General features: G+C 39.0%; 1 protein-coding gene and 1 long non-coding RNA gene across 2 annotated transcripts; both read left to right on the top strand.

The window, feature by feature from the left end:
• The first annotated feature begins 4,093 nt into the window (after positions 1-4,093).
• Positions 4,094-5,788, top strand: LOC148189957 (uncharacterized). The gene is made up of 2 exons (XR_015776133.1): positions 4,094-4,512; positions 4,879-5,788. It is a non-coding gene; the product is annotated as an uncharacterized LOC148189957 (long non-coding RNA).
• A 651-nt stretch (positions 5,789-6,439) lies between these two features.
• On the top strand, positions 6,440-15,248 carry pycr1b (pyrroline-5-carboxylate reductase 1b). The gene is made up of 9 exons (XM_042485711.2): positions 6,440-6,597; positions 7,290-7,383; positions 8,014-8,084; positions 8,236-8,415; positions 8,731-8,838; positions 8,997-9,110; positions 10,807-10,899; positions 11,853-12,016; positions 13,935-15,248. Exons 2-9 carry the CDS (start codon positions 7,317-7,319, stop codon positions 14,110-14,112), a joined length of 975 nt encoding a protein of 324 aa, XP_042341645.1. The 5' UTR covers positions 6,440-6,597; positions 7,290-7,316; the 3' UTR covers positions 14,113-15,248.
• Positions 15,249-16,850: the final 1,602 nt, after the last annotated feature.

Genomic DNA, 16,850 nt, shown 5'->3' with positions numbered 1-16,850 from the left:
ACAAAATCCAAATATCCCTATCCAGAGCCAGTGTTACAGTGCTCCAGTGCTACTGTAGAAACAACATGACAGACTCCATCGAACAGGCCCTGCTCAATATGTTGATCAGACCCCCAGGAAGTGCGTTTGACTTGGAAGACATTGGCCAAACTAAGTAACTTCAACTTCTGCATCTGTGAAAGTGGGAAAGAGACTTCTGTTAATCTGTGGATACATTTCTTGAACTGTCACAACCCATGCAGAATGATTCGTTTCTCAATCAGGATTTGATCCATTCAGTCCAATAGCGTTTGGAAAGAAGTCTAGAAGAGCAGCGTGATTAAATTTATCACCATTCACGTTAGAGGAGCGCTTAACCAAAATTTAGCCATTAGAGCATTTGCTCTATGAGCCATATGATGCAGAAGGTCCGGTTAATTTTACACGTGTCAAGTCAATCTGAGCCAACTATCTTAGGAATGAACGGCCGCCTCCAACGCTGTATCCAGTTCTCTTTACACATCCATGATGGAGATATAAACAACTCATTCCAAGGTAACAAAACACCACAAATTTTTTTTTATTTTCAGGTATCTATAAACTAATGAAAGCAGAATAATATATACCATTTCTGCAAACAGATGCCCCTAAATCCGACACACTAGAACTTTAATGGTTGAGAGTCGATGTAGCATCATCAACCAGAAGCTTAAATTCATACTTTGTGGCCCCTCTGACAAAGAAATATCTAAAAATCTTCGAGCGTTTTTTCTTTTAGATTGTGCTTTTTTGTGAACCTCAATACATTGTAATACTATGTTTTTGTCATTCATGAGTATTTTACACTGAGATAAGTGTAGTCTTGACTAACTAAAAGCTACACAATGATTAGTAGGAAAATGTAAGGCCAATTTTATGCTTTCACTCTAGTGATTTTTTTTCCAGTAGACAAACACAGCACCACCTTCACATTTATTCACACCAGAGGGTCAAAGTACAAAGACGACCAGCCTGGCAACCTTTTAGTACTGAGTCACCATGTTGGTGGACACCAGTTAACCATAAAAAAACTACCCAAAAAACACAAAATCAACAAAAACCTACTGTGACCTTCTGGCCACGGTTTGCCCTCTTCAACCCTCTGGCTGCCTCGACATCTTTATGAACATAGAAGATCTCTGTTATCTAATTGGACGATTTAATTCTCACTTTATGCTAAATATCTGCTGAACTGAAGCTAGAAATACAGCAGAAATATCACATACTGTGCAGCATCCGTTCTCTACATGCTCTTTGGGGATTTTCACTCTGATTTATCCGTGAGATTTTGTGATGAGCTGTGGGAAATCCTTTATTAGTTTGGGGGTTTTACATAAAATTGGAAGCTGACATTACACTGGATGCCTCAACTTCGCTGCTGTCATTTCTTTTGTATTCGTTTGTATTCATTCCTGTCTGAGACTCATTCTTGTCACTCATTCTTGTCTCAGACTGCAGGAGGGAGACGTATGCACACTTGGGAAAGATTCTCTGTCTGCGTGTGATATTAAATATGCACATCTTCTCTCACTCAACAAAGCTACTTCTCTCTCTCTCTCTCTGTTGCTTGTTCTTACATCGTCTCACATACTCACACATACACACACACACACACACACCTCTGGGCCCTAATCACTGCAAGCAACAAATTGTTGTGAACGCTTCACCTAGATCTGCTTGTCACTGTGTGCTGAAAAGGAAAAAAAACACAAAATGTTTCTTGCTCTGTGGTATTTTTAATAAATCTCTTGGGGTTTTGTCAAAAAAAGAAAGACCGAATGAGTGTTGTCACGCCTCAGCACACATGCCGAGTCTGACTGATAGATAGTACAGAGGCAGGCAGTGGTAAATTGACTTTGTGTGTGTGTGTGTGTGTGGGACTGACAGGCAGAGTTGCAGGGATACATCACTGAAATGTTCAGCTTGTTTGAGATTAGGTTCGGAGAACAGTTTTGTGGGTAATTATTCCAACAGCCCATGCAACAAGGGGAAGGGGACACTGTGCGGTGCCCCCTCACACACTGCTCCGTCTACATCAGAAGGAAACTAATCATCATATTGTTCCTTAAAACTCCTTAAAATTCTGTTTTATTCTTAGACAGAAGACACACACTAGGTGAGAAAATCTGACATCTTTTATTTCAAAACCTCATCTTCTGACAATATTTGGCTAATCATGAGGTAAAAAAAGAAGCAAAATCAGGGTTGGAGCCACTGCTGAGGACACTGCAGTCAGGTTATCTGTGTTGTTTTTTGAGAATTCAAGAAGTTTTACTGTTTGGAGGAAGAGTTTGCATTTTGTAATTGCACATACAAAAATGACAAATGATGGGTTTCTGATATTACTAAGTAGGCTATCTATAAATGTATTTTAAATATTAGAATAATGAAGTATTCCTGCGATTTAAATTGCACTTTTCTAAAGTTGGAGGACTCAGAGGGGCTGATTTTTTAAAAGAATAGTGAAATCAGAGCAGCGGAGGCCAGAATATCCTGACTTTTAGTTCATGTTGTGTCAAGCTTTAAGAACAGTTGATCTTACATTCCCCACGATGCAGTCAGACCTCCCTGCGTCCTATATCTGCGACAAAAGACATTTATAACTGTTTTCGCAGGCTAAGTAGTACTCCTTGTGACCAGTAAACTCAACCCTTTAAAACCTGAATGGACATAATTTTTCTTGCACAGCATTTAGATACGTATCACAAGTATTTAATGCTTAAAAATGGGATTTCTTTTAAAAGCATGGAAATAAAAACAATCAACAACTAAATGCAATAAAAATAAATAAGAAATTGCAATAAATAAATAAAATACAAATTAAAGGTGATAAGATAATTATTATTATCATTAAATTTAAGCACTTTTTTCAGGTTATTTTCTGGTTTTCTTTCCTTTTTGTTTTTGCTAAATTCAGGTTAACTTTTTTATACATTTCTTGCTAATTATTGGGTCATTCCTTGCTTGCATTGCCTTATTTCAATGTTTTTGAGAGAAATACAAAGGCTTAATGTGCAAAATCTGTGGAGTGCCCCTTTAAAATAATCAGGATTAAGGCATTTAATATCTTCTCATGTGTATTATATACTGGCGGTGTGAAGAAGGCTTTAAAACAGCATTTACACCATCATGAGAGAAGACAGAGTTGACATAACATATCACTAGCGATTAAATACATTTGCTCTAATTCTCTCAGTGTCTCACGGACGGCCCTGGGCAAAAATAAATATTTCAAGTGTTGGGGTGTTTTCCTATAGAGAATAAAGTGATGAAATGATATCACTCTGCCCAGCTGACTGAAGAGGAAGAGTTTCCTAACAGCTGGTGCCATGCGTTCTGCTTTATATATAGACCAGAGCATATGCAATCCTTCAGTCTGCATTCCTGTCCAGCAGCACTGTGAGAAAATAAATGGAATGAGTTCCCTCAAAGGAGACGTATAGCATCTCTTGTGCAGTGTAAATTTAGTCTGGCATGGCATGGTATGGCATGAGAAACACGGGGAGGAAGAGACAGGCAGAGAGACAGGAGGGTCAGTCTATTAAAATGTGCACAGGGGAGATTTTAGCATCAAACTGACAGTTACAGGCCAAGTTCATGGCTTATTTTAAGAATATGCATCAGAGAACTACCAAGGGATAGGCAGCCAAACTGTATTCGAATGCCGTGGCTCATTAGTGCCCTCGCCATCCGATTCGGCTTTATTTCAGATTCTGTCAAATCTAAGGGGAGAGAAAGAGGCACTGGTCGACAGTCTCCTGTTAGAATAACAATCCCTCATTCAAATTCAGGTCCCTCAAATATCACAAGCCATTTTTGGTACCCTGAAGTGTTTTGGTGAGTCATCTTCAAATCTCAGTGCATTTCTATTCAAAATAATGAACATCTGCCTGAATCTTCCTGGTGGAAGATGTTTCTCTTGGCATGTAAAAAAGTGACATGTTGTCTCCATCCCAAAATCACCATAAAAAAAATTCTGGTACATTACAAAAACTGCACCTACATGCATCACCTCTTAAAGTATTAAAAGTATTTTGCTGGAAAAAAAATTAACTTTTTTTAGGGGTTCAGAAAAAAAGACATTAAAGTTGACATGATAAGTCAGTAAACTAATAAAGCAGTTGACATAAAAATTAATCAGCACACTATTTTGTAAGAGAAGAGTAGTTTAAGTAAATTTTGAATTTAAGTAAAAAATTCCGAACCAGCGTCCAGCATCTCAAATGTGTAGATTTGCTGCTTTCATGTATCATATGATACATATATATGTGAGGATGTAAAGATGGGAAAATACAAATTTGCTTCACCATGTGTGAACTAAACATGTCTGTTAAAAGAGATTATATGACCCACCTGAGGGGGCTGGGTGAACCCCACAAAACCTGCCTGGAAAGGCTCCACCTCCCTCAGGTGTGTTCAGTTAGTTAATTAGAGGCTACATGCTGCCTACCTTCCTGTGTTTGCCCTTTTGTACAGTGACCATGTGTGCACCATGTAAGTTAGTTTACTTTAATACTTTAATTTACCATATTGCAATATTTGTGGTCTTGGTTTATTGTAAACACCTTTGTTTTGTGAGTGCAGAGATAAAACCACACACAACCTCGTAATCCCCTGATTCTAATAAGAGTCATCACCTGTTACCTGCTTCTTCCTTTGTTCATATCACTTCAGTCAAAATCAGTGCTTCTCCAATGTCTCTTTTAACAATGCATATTAGCGATGGACATTATTTTACTACCATCTGACATTTTAAAGACAAAGCAATAGTTGATTAATTGATAGAATATTTAGCAGATTAATCACTAGTGAAAATAGTTTGCAGCTTTCTTTTAAAGCTCTTGTGTGATGATCTTGCAGATTGCAACCAACTGAAACTTGAAACACTTGTGCCAAGCATGCAGGAGAACTACGGGGGCCGATGCAAAAACGCACAAATGCAAATGGACCTACCCAGAGCCAGTGTTTGGTTTGTCCATTCTGGGCTTAACAACATGTAAAACTCTGTGGAGGAGGAACCACCTATTTATGTAGATATAAACAGCTCATTCTCAGGTAACAAAAATGTGATTCTTAGTTTCAGGTGATTATAAACTGATGAAGACATAGTTATCAATATTATCCTCCAATAGATGCCCTAAAACTGTCCCTAAACACTGGATCTTTAAAGTTGTACTTGGGCTGTGAAATTTCAACATCACGTATTCATCAAATAAACTCAATAAAAATGTCACCCGATGTAACCCAGGAGTGAATCCCAGGAGGAGCTCTGCCGTCAGTGATGGTTTATTTTATAACTGGTCTGGGTGGTTTGGATTTTTTTTTTTAGTGTAGTGCAAACATGATTCAGACCAGAAAAAGAGTTTGTATTAATGGGTGTTTTTTATAGAGGACCGACAGAACTGCACTCTTATATTATCTGAGTACAGTGTAGATGTACATAGATATATATATGAATGCCCCTGTCCCTTTATTTAGTTGTTTTATGTTACTCAAATCTATGTGCTTTTATGTGAATTTTATTGGTTGATCTCTGTGTTGTTGCTATTCTTGGCCAGATCTCCCTTGTAAAATAGATCTTTGATCTGTTGAGATATGGGGGCGTTTTATGAAATTTATAAAAGGGGAGAAGGCTACAAAAGGCTACTTGTCTTAATGCTTTAATGACAACATAATTATGTATATTTCCATTTGCTGTTTCTCTTTTTCTATCTTCTGGACCATCAATAGCATTTTAATTAATTCCCTCCAATAAATGCTCTGTATTTTACCCTTCTCATTTTCTGTTGTTTTTTTGTTGTTGTTGTTTTTTGTTTTGTTTTGTTTTTGCTGTAATATGTGGTATAAAAAGCAACAGCTAATAAAAATACTCAATGGGACAAACCTGGTATATCTAAGTAAGAAAAATGTTTTAAAAAATACTTAAAAAAGAAAAGAAATAAAAAAGGAAAAAATAAAATAAAATTCTAAAAAGATGAAAATAAAAATCTAAAATGTAAATACAATAAAAATGTGCAATATGCTTCAATTCCACAGCAGTATATATAATAAAAAGGTAAAATATATAGGCCTGCATATTTTACTTTTTTATTAATATGCTCAGTATGTAAAATAAGGTAATAAAAAGAATGACCCTCTCCTTTCCACCCCCACATAAAAACTCCAGTCTATCTGTGTTGAACTAGTCATAAATGGTCTGAATGGAAACTGCCACTACTGACTTTGACCAACATAAACATAACCTACTTTACTCCACTGCTCCTATATAATTTGACCTACATTTTCCCTGGCAGCTTCACCACCAAGTGGACTGATGCAACTGGGCGTGGCGGAGCACAAAACCCCGCCCAAATACTGTGCTATAGCTTCTGATTGGTCAAGAGCTCTGCGTATCTCTATTCTGATTGGCCCGTGTCGTTGTCTGTTACAGTTATGGTGCACATGGGGGTTGAGTAAAGAGGAAGCCACGTTGACACAAAAGTAGTATTTTCTCATTTTTTCTGACGCCGGAAAAGAGCAATAACGTCGTCAGTTTACACCTGCCAACTCTGTAACCTCAGCTGGAACATTTAGAGACAGGTAACTATCTCCTTGCTGTATGAATTTGTCGTGTTTTTCATTCATTTCTGGTTGTGAAAGCCCGCTTGCTAACATAGCGGTTAGCCGAGAAGAGGGGGTCATCAGCTAGCAGGAAAATGCGATCATTCCTCAGCATCAACTGAGCGGTAATCTCAGCACTGGATACATAAACGTGTCGTTAGCAAACATTAGACCGTGCTACAAGGTAATCATAATAGTAAAATACAGCCAACTAATTTGATAAACTAGTGTTTTTTTAAATATAACACTACAAACTTGAAGCCAAGCTTGAAGTCTTAAAGGTGCCATCAGGTTACACTTTATGGAGTTAACTGAATTTTTGGGCTCAGAAAGTGTTTTTGTTTTATGCAAATTAAACTGAATGTGGAGTTCACTGCTGTAAATCGGTGAATGTGCCCATATCCTACTGAAATCACCCATGTGTACTGCCAAGTGTCAGAGATGGAGTTTCATCATTCTCTCTCTGTGGACCATCTCCAGGATTTTTCTCTAGATTTCATCATCACCAAAGGCTATCTCTGTGCTTTTCAATAAGTTAAGACTGGATTCACAATTAGTCAGAAGTAAAAACTTGAAAGGCATATTGTATGTGACTGTGTTTTGGAGATTTGTTCATAAATTTTGTGTATTGAAATGCATTACAGTCAGCTGCAGCTTTCTGTTTTTTACAGGTCAAAGGCGCCACATCATCTGACAGGATGAGTGTTGGATTCATTGGAGCGGGCCAGCTGGCTCATGCACTGGTAAAAGGGTTCACGGCTGCAGGTGAGGCCAAATTCTTAAATGTGCAATATTTGCCTTGTACTGAAGTCACGGATGTCAAATCATACATCGTCATCGACTGATTTGGGGTCGGCTAAGGATAAAATTGCACTCACAGCTACACATACACTAAAAATAGAAGCATATCTACTTTAATAAGGCCTGCAGAGTTGACTCATTACTATGTTTGCACAGCTATGCTAATGGATATTGCATAAGTATTGTAATTTATTAAACGTCCAAGGCTTTTTAATTTCTTTTTTTTCTTTATCAACCGTTTAAACCCTGGATCAAAATTTGTTTTCCAAATGCCTTTCACATGCATTGAAAACTCTGAGACAAGAGCAAATTTTGTTTGATTTCTTTCAAAAACATTAAGAGAAAAGGCATTCAGTCTCTTGGCATGAAAAGTCCCGCAAATTAAAAAAATAAATAAATAAAAGATGACAAGAAAATTACCTGAATTTGTTATTCCCCATTCCTTTATGTTATTACCTGACTGACTTTCACATGCTGCCATGACATGAATTTTCCCTTTGGGGATCAGTAGGGTCTTATCTTACAGTTGCCATTTCCCATCTCATTGTATATCCTCATACCTCACTCTCCACTTCCTCTTGTCTTTCTGCCCAGGTGTGATTGCTACACACAGGATTACAGCCAGCTCCCCAGACTCGGATCTGCCCACCGTGTCGGGACTGAGGGTGAGAAGACACGTTTTTGCTTTATGTGGCGTTTGGAAATGGGAAGAGAAATGGAGACATTGGTGCAAGTGTGCATGTGTGGTGTCCCGCCTATACTTCTTCATGGCCTCTCTGTGTTTACCAAGATTGATTTTCATTTCTTCTTCTGCAGAAAATGGGGGTGAACCTGACGACCAGCAACAAAGAGACCGTCAGTAAGAGCGATGTGCTCTTCCTGGCTGTGAAACCCCACATCATCCCCTTCGTTCTGGATGAGATTGGGCCAGACATTGAGGATCGTCATCTCATAGTCTCCTGTGCGGCGGGCGTCACCATCAGCTCCATAGAGAAGGTCAGCCTTTATCATTATCTCTGTCTTGCTCTGTAATCCAGAATTATTAATCTGCTGAAGTTTTACTGACTCTAGATGATCTGTGGTGTGCACTTTGAGGTGTTGTTGTAGCCCTCATGTGATTTACATAATTTTTTTAGTCAAAATTAGCCACATTAGTCTTCTAGGTCTTATCCTTAAGCCTTTCTGTCCTGTAATTCGTCTTGCTCTGTATCTCAAATAAAATTTGATCATGTTGTTTTGGCATGCTTCCAAAGGAAATAGATTGCCTCCTGTACGCACCTTTCCTTTGTTTTCATTCTTGTAACTTCACAGAAGCTGCTTCAGTACCGTTCAGCTCCTAAAGTCATGAGGTGTATGACTAACACTCCAGTCGTGGTGAGAGAGGGAGCTACAGTGTACGCCACAGGGACGCATGCAGAGGTAAAGTGGAGGGACTGTAGGTACAAGAGTCAAATATGTTTGTATGATGTAAGTTTTTGAGCTTTTTCTCAGATATCTACAGAATAATGTTGAGCAAGACCTTTTGCTTTGAATAATTCTCCCACATCAGCAACAGCATGTTGTCCTCCTCCTTTCAGGTGGAGGACGGCAAGTTACTGGAGCAGCTGATGGCCAGTGTGGGTTTCTGCACGGAAGTGGAGGAGGACCTCATTGATGCTGTCACCGGGCTGAGTGGCAGTGGACCAGCCTACGTAAGTAACTTCAGGGATGTGTTGTTTATCACAAAGGTGTGTTTTAGAGGTGTGATGGATCCATTCAGAATTAGAGAAGAAGTTGGCCACGACTGTGTGCTCTGGTCTGGGTGTATTATCTCTGTTATCCCTAATCTGCAAATAGACGAGTTAGGAGGAGTCTGCAGCAACGGTAGTCATTACAAAAACGGCAAATCTATTGAATTTTTCTCCAAACTTTAGTTTTTGGGTGTTTTTGCACTGGGAGAGCTGCAGAGACTCATTAAGATTGATGCAGGAACGATCTGATGTGTTTTTGGAAGACTGGTTGCCATTCCTTATCTCCGTCTTCAGCTGTCGGGCTTCACAGACGGAGCTTAAGCTAACGATTATTTATTTCTTTTATCTATCTCTTATTTTTTTTGATTAATTATGTAGTCTAGAAAATGGCAAAACATAATAACAACCGCAAGTAAACAAACCCTCCAAGGGATAGTGTTATTTGATAAAGTCAAAAACTCTGTTTATTTAATTCATAATGAGATAGAACGAAAATATTCAACTCTTCATAACAGTAAGCAACAAGTTTTGGGTATTTTCACTTGATGAATTACTAAAGTTCAGATTATTTTCAGCAGTCAGTGCTGACTGTTAAAAGCCCCTGCATGCTCTGGCTGGTGATTTTTAAAATTTCTTTGTGTTTTTCAGCTTGAGATCTAGAAATGGGGACAGCAGTGGCAGGTAGAAGAGGTCAAATGCATACCAGGATTTATTTTTTTTTCGTATCAGGATATGATTTTATTTTCTCCCTTGTGAATGTCTCCTTTAGAAAACAAACAAGTGAGCCCAGCTGTGGTAATGGCTTGTACTGCTACGCTTGTTTTTACAAATCTCCATCACTCCTGCTTTATAAAATGGTCACATCGCACTCCTGCTTAGCAGGCAAAGGTGTGCACTGGGTGAGGAAATTAAGAATTGTGTCTGTGGGTTATCTGCTGTCTGCATAGAGCTTGAGCTTTAAACAGGTATTTATAAATTTAGGCTTGAAAGTGTTTGAGCACAATTTTTCCCATCCCTCATTCTTGTGAGGAGGTAACTTTGAATTAAGTGAATGTCAGTGTTACAGAGTCAACTTATTGTTCACTGCAGACTGGAGGCTAAAGACTAAGAAAGATGCAAAGAAAGGTGGACGAATCACTTATCTGTTGACTAAATTTCATAATAAATTAGACAAAAAAACTTGTATTCACCAAGTGGTGCTGTTCAGTTAAGTTTGTTACAATATAAAATGGTTTTTTTTAGCATTTTAATTGTCAAAGGTGGGGTTGGTACCATTAGTATAATTTTATTTTCTCCAGTTTTTTCATCATCCGTCTGTTAAAATGCCTCAGGCACTGATTTGTTTCTCAAAGGTGGAGGTAGAAACACTGCGCTTGACAGGAACTCAGTGCACAATCATCAACATTGTGTCCGCTACATTTAAATTTCCGTTGACTGTGACAGAGACTCTAAACCAGGGTGTAGTGCTATTTGCTTAAGTACCACATCTTACCTATGATAAGTGTGCACACACACACATGCATGCACGCTCAAGTTGTGGTAAGTTATTAAACCGCTGTTGTTACCGTGGCAATTTTGCATACATTGGTCAGCTATAACTTTAAAATAAATGGATATTTTGCTGCCTTTTAATTTTTACTGTTGTGTGTTTGAACAGGCGTTCACAGCCCTGGACGCTCTTGCAGATGGAGGAGTGAAGATGGGTCTGCCCAGAAGACTTGCTGTCAGACTTGGAGCTCAGGCCCTTTTGGTCAGTTGTGTTTAATTTCATCTGTGTGTGTGTGGTATTTGTGTCTCCTGTTGCATCTGTTGTTAGTATTAAGCGTCCTTTATCTACTGGTCGTCTGTACATCGTGGCAGAAAACACAGTAAAATTGAGTGGCTGCTTTCAATGCACCAAACATTTCTACTCTCATATAACTGCTGACTTAATTCACTAAAACTGATGAAACTCTGGAAATCTAAAACTCTTTGTTCCCAAAAAGATAAAAAAAGATAAGTTTTCACCGGGTAGCTGTTTTTTGCAGGGTCTACACAGGTGATTAGTAAAAGCAGGAATTTCTAACTGCTGCTGTTTTCAATCTGAATTTGTTAATGCTGACACTGTTTTGATCACAATTTGGCAATTTGTCAAAATAGATTACTGGAAAAGATTGACTTCAAACTGTTTTTGCAGTCGTGGCATCTGCTCCAGGCTCTATCTGGTGCTCAGTGTGTTCAGCTCCTTTCTGCATTTTTATGAGCAATGTTCTGTTTAGCCTTTTTTTTTCTTTTTTTTTTTTTTTACTGCCTGAGTCTCTTCAGATGTTGTTATTTGTTGTAGACAGTAAATGCTCTTGGTCTGAGTGTCTCCTCTTGTTTGCACATTTGTCTGCAGGAAACACTCACCAAAGGCACTGTAGCTGTGTAGTCATGCTTGCCTATTGTAAGCCAACAAGCTGCCTGGAAAATCTTTCACACACACACAAAATAAACTGTGTCTGCACGTCAGATTAGATTTCATTTCTCATTTGTGATTGATTCTGCAGTACAATGCTTATGTGCCTCACTCATGTTATCATGATGACAAAAGCGTTTCTGTTGCTGAGGATGCATCAGCTCTCCGTGGCTAAGTTGACATAAACAATGCAGCGTCCTTCATGTAAATCCTCGTCTCCTCTGGCTACTTAAGTTCCGTTTCCTCCTGTTCATGTTCCTCCCCAGGGAGCAGCTAAGATGCTGCTGGACTCGGAGCAGCACCCCGGCCAGCTGAAGGACAACGTGTGTTCACCAGGAGGCGCCACCATCCACGCCCTGCACGTCATGGAGAGCGGCGGTTTCCGCAGCCTCCTGATCAATGCAGTGGAGGCGTCATGCATCAGGACAAGGTGAGACAGTCACACCTGTAAATGTATATCACTTGGTGAAATTCTGGGCTGATAATGGAAGGAGTAAAAGTCATTCAAAGTTTTGGAAAAGCCATGGAATTTTGTTGTGTGCAATGAAATTAATTTTTACAGTAACCTTCCACATCATGTAAGGTATCGACCATTATAGTCATAATATGTGTTGACTTAGGACTGCACAATATATCGTTTCAGCATCAAATCTGTGTTGTGCAATAGTTGTCAGTAAGTACGGCAAATAAACTAACTAAAACTGATTTGCTGCTTGGTGCAAAAGGAAAACATTTTTCTCATTTTGCATGACTAATTTGAGCCAAGCCTTACCCTTTAAGACAGGTTACGTGTTTTTGTGAGGCTGTGTGACGCCATTTGTTGTGGGAAGTCAGACTCTCCTGAGTTTTTTGTGTGTATGTGTGTGTTGTGTGTGTTAAATGTTGTACATGAAAATGTGTGGGAACCGTGGATGTTTTTGTTGTTTATTTTATATTCGTTTTGTTATTTATTCCCCCTTTTGTGCCAGGAAAACAAAGACACTATGATTAAAATTGTGGACTTTGGATGAGCACAAATTCAACCAAATAAATTTAGGAAACAACCTTAAATATAACCTTTCACATGAAAAACAAAATAAAGAAAACATGAATAACTGCTCAAAAAGCCTTTCTATTATATATTAAGTATAATAATTCCCTCTCTAATATTCCCTTTGCTCAATACTCATTTTTGCTGAATAGAGCTTGAATATTTTCTAATGTAACTCAATACAGCCTCCATCAGCAGTTAGCTGCAGCCACTGGCTGCTAACAGCTAACATTAACTAGCCCTTCTGTTGGTTTTAGTTTGGATTAGTTTGTTCACAATGTGGCATTGTCAGGGAAACAATGGGGTGCTTTCCCTGATGTTTTGATTGTGACTTTTCTGCGTTTTGTCATCCCATGGCATCCCAGGGAAGATCTCTATTAGTCCCTAACATGTTTTCTATTGTCGCCCGGACGACGGACCAGAAAAAACACAACAGACACAACCGAAAAAAATCAGCCACTGCCAGCGGTAAATGTCATCGTATTTGCAGATGCCAGTCAACAAGGCAAAAGTCAGAAGATACAGAGGTTCGGTCGATAAATCAGTGCAACCCGACAAATCACACATCTTCACCATCAGCAAGTGATGGTGATTTCTCACATACTGCTGCTCTCATGCCCCAAAAATCCCCCACAATTTAAGTTGTAAAAATGTCGTGAATTATTTTGATTGCTTTAAACATTTTCAGTTAATTTTGTAATGTCTATAAACTCTTAAAATGACGATAATTGTCCTTCACAAATTCCTAGAACCAAAAACATGTGTTATTCAGTTTATAATGACAGTAAAAATGGAGAAAACCTTTAAGAAGATGAAACAATCTGTGGGATTTTTCTGAGTTAATATTTAGAAATGTCGACGATTTTTTGGACTGCCTCACTGCCTCTGAAAACTTTTTAAAAATGTTGAAATTAACCATTGACAATCTAAAATGAAGACGGAGAGACCTGGCTTTTTTATGGCCCAAATGTTTTCAGAAGCACATTTTGGTTAACTGTTTTTGTAATACAAGAGAAGGTTTCCAAAGGAGCTGCCACGTTGGTGTGTTAAATCTGGGAGCAGGCAGCCCTCAGGGGCCAGGGGCACATGCATCAACCGTCCAAAGCTGGCAAGCAGCGCAACCCCTCCCATCAAAAAATGCCCCTGTGGATACGTATCTGAGTATGGCAGTTCTCACTCCTCAGAGTCAAGACACTCTGATGTCATATCATACGAAAGTCTGTTGCTTTTCGTGCTTTATTGTTTTAACATCGTAGAAAATATGACACACGTGCACCTTTAACTGTAAATGTAAACGCTGGTTTTTGTCCTCTTTCAGGGAGCTGCAGTATCTGGCAGACCAGGAGCGCATCTCCCCAGCAGCCATTAAGAAAACAACGCTGGACAAGGTGCTCCAGCAGCCCGGAGTCACAGTCAGCGGAGTGGCTAATGGGAACGGCAGATCGGGGCTTAGCCTGTTCAACAATCGTGGCCCTGGGGTCAAGAAGAAGAACTGAGTACACCGAGGCAGGCACACACGCACGCACACACACACACACACACACACACACAGACAACACAGGTTTAAGTATACCAACTTGTACACACGTTGTCACACTTGCATAATATACACCTGGACTGATCTGAAATCAGATTCATTTTACCGAACATAAATGCCAAATTATTTATTCATACTTAGGTTAAACACGGACAGTGGACCTGCTGGTGTCACCACATTACACACAAGCACAGGTGCATTCTGGGTGCCCACAGTTATAGCCTTATGTTGTGATGGAGGATAACTGTCTACACATACACAAATCCAGATACACACTGAAGAGCAAAAGTGCATTTACAATCTGTTGTCTGTCTGTTGGGCTCTAGACTCTCTAGGGCTGTTAAACGGTAATGACCCAGCGGGCCGTCATGGGATCCTGGTACACACCAGGCAGCAGATGGCTGCTGGGATACCATCGAGCTCTTAATGTTTGTCTTTTATGTCTTTCTTTTAAAACAAAAATGAAGCCACAGTGTAAATCATCCTGTACTATTCTCCTGTTTGTGCTACTAATTGTGTTTTGTTTGGCCAACAGTATTACACTGTTAACAAAGACTGAATATGGAATGAACAAAACATTGAGTAACTTTTATTTTTGGTTGTTTTCATCGTCGTATACGGACACTATGGTCGTCACTGATGAAATACCTTCCTCACAGTGTCACAATGGGTCTTTTTCGAGCACATTAAGAACATTGTGCCTTTGAGCCTGGGACTCACAAAATATTTTTTCTTTCATTGAAAGGTCATTCCAAGCTTTAAAAAAAACATTTCCTGTTTGTTAAGGGCGTCATGGGTCTCAAACCCCAAATCTTGAGCTGTTATGGTGAGCCTCCATGTTTTATTATATAGGGGAACCTTTTACATTTTCTGTCTGTCATTTCCTGAAAGTCCTACAAGAAGTTCATCTACAGAGAGAAGCAATATTATATGAAGATTTATTCATATAGAGTAGTCCGTCCTTATTGTGTTTCTTTTGTACTGTTTGTTACCTTTTTATCCCCATAATGTTACATGTTATGTATTGTTTTGTTTGGCATATTGACTACTCAGCTGGTGCCAGTCAAAAGTCAATATTAAAGCAGCAGAATCAAATACTTTTGTTCTAAAGCTAGTTTGTCCCTCAACTGAACTGAACGCCAGTCTGGTTTGACTCTCTGTACTCTGCACCGACTCTTCTTTGCTACTTCGTGTCCTGCGTTTTCCCGTCTCTGTATGCTGCGTGTATATTTTCATGTTATAGGTGCGGGCTGACCAGACATTGTTGAGTAATTAAGATGCACCCTGGCCTGCAGATGGCGCTCTATGCTCAAATGACTAAATTGCAAGTGTCTGCTGAGATCAAATTACCCTCTTCACATAACTTCCAGTTGAGTGACTTAAAATTGACCCTGGACTGAAATCAAATATAACTACACCACTTCACTTATTGGTAAAGGCATTAGCTGCAGTGCTACTGTTACATGTTTCACCCACTCGTCATCTAAAACTCTCCAGCATTCTTGTTTTGTCCCCTCTGGTACGCCACAGCCACTCCAGTCTCCTCTCAATCAGATTCTTGTCCCAAAATCTCTATGTATATGCCTTATATCATAAGACGCAATTTTTTTTTCTCTCAGGCCTAAAGGTGAATTGTAATTGACTGTTTCAAAAGTAAACAGTCCAATTTTTAGAAGATTTTTGTCAGGTGGACATATGAGCAGTGAGTGGGATCATGGCTGTGCCCTGCAGATCGGCTTTCTCCCTCTCTGCTGGTGTTTACTTAATTATTACTTAATATGTTCAGAAACACACTAAACAGGTACTTCACCCACAAAATGACCAAATGTATATCTGTTAGTCAAGCTGTGTTACCTTGAATTGGTGAGGTGAACAGTTGCTCTCGCATTGAAAACCACAAACATACTGATGAGCGTCTGCATTTAACCGCAAAACTATATTAAGACACACGTTTACAAACTCTCACACAACTGGTGCAGTTCAATCCAATCCGATTCTTTATCCAGCTGTATGCTCAGTGCTTCCCAAACACGCACTTTTTCACTAAAACCTTGGTATTTAAAACTGAGCTGAGAGTGAAACGTATCTACTGCTCTCTTCAAAGCCAGACTCCTTTGCTAATGTTTTTGTGGAAATGCATGTGTTTGGGAGCTGCTGAGCATACAGCTGATAAATGAGGCTTGGATTATACTTCACAAGTTGTTTTTAGAGTTTTTTTAAACGGTTGGCTAAACAACCGATAAATCCATATTTATCACACCGACTCACAAGTCTTTTGTGAGTAGTATAAGTATTACTCTAAATAAAAGTACCCACACCATGATGTAAAAAATACTACATTACAAAGTCCTTAATTAAATATCCAACTTAAGCAAAAAGCACAGAAATATTATCAGCTACATGTACTTCTAGATTAGAGTATTAAATAACTTATTCTAAACTAATATGTCCCCCGTGACTTATGTATGATTTTAAATTGTTCATGCTGTTTTATTTGCGTCTAACTCACTTTAAGTAACTTTTTGCTTTTGTAAGTGCTTGATGTGGAATTTCTAATGAATTTCTCTAAAATATGTCAGTTAACCCCGTTGGTACTCACACTAGGAATCTGACCCCTCCAGTGGCTCACCAAAGAAGCCTGAGGGGTCTTGAGGATTAATTAAAGAGAAGAGAAGAAAAAGTTACACTGCACACGTT

This window comes from Plectropomus leopardus, chromosome 3 (assembly GCF_026936395.1).
Source record: "Plectropomus leopardus strain MGB_pleo_1.0 chromosome 3, ASM2693639v1, whole genome shotgun sequence".
NCBI lineage: Eukaryota > Metazoa > Chordata > Actinopteri > Perciformes > Serranidae > Plectropomus > Plectropomus leopardus.
The sequence above is the reverse complement of the archived record's forward strand: the minus strand, read 5'-3'. Positions and strand labels throughout refer to the sequence as shown.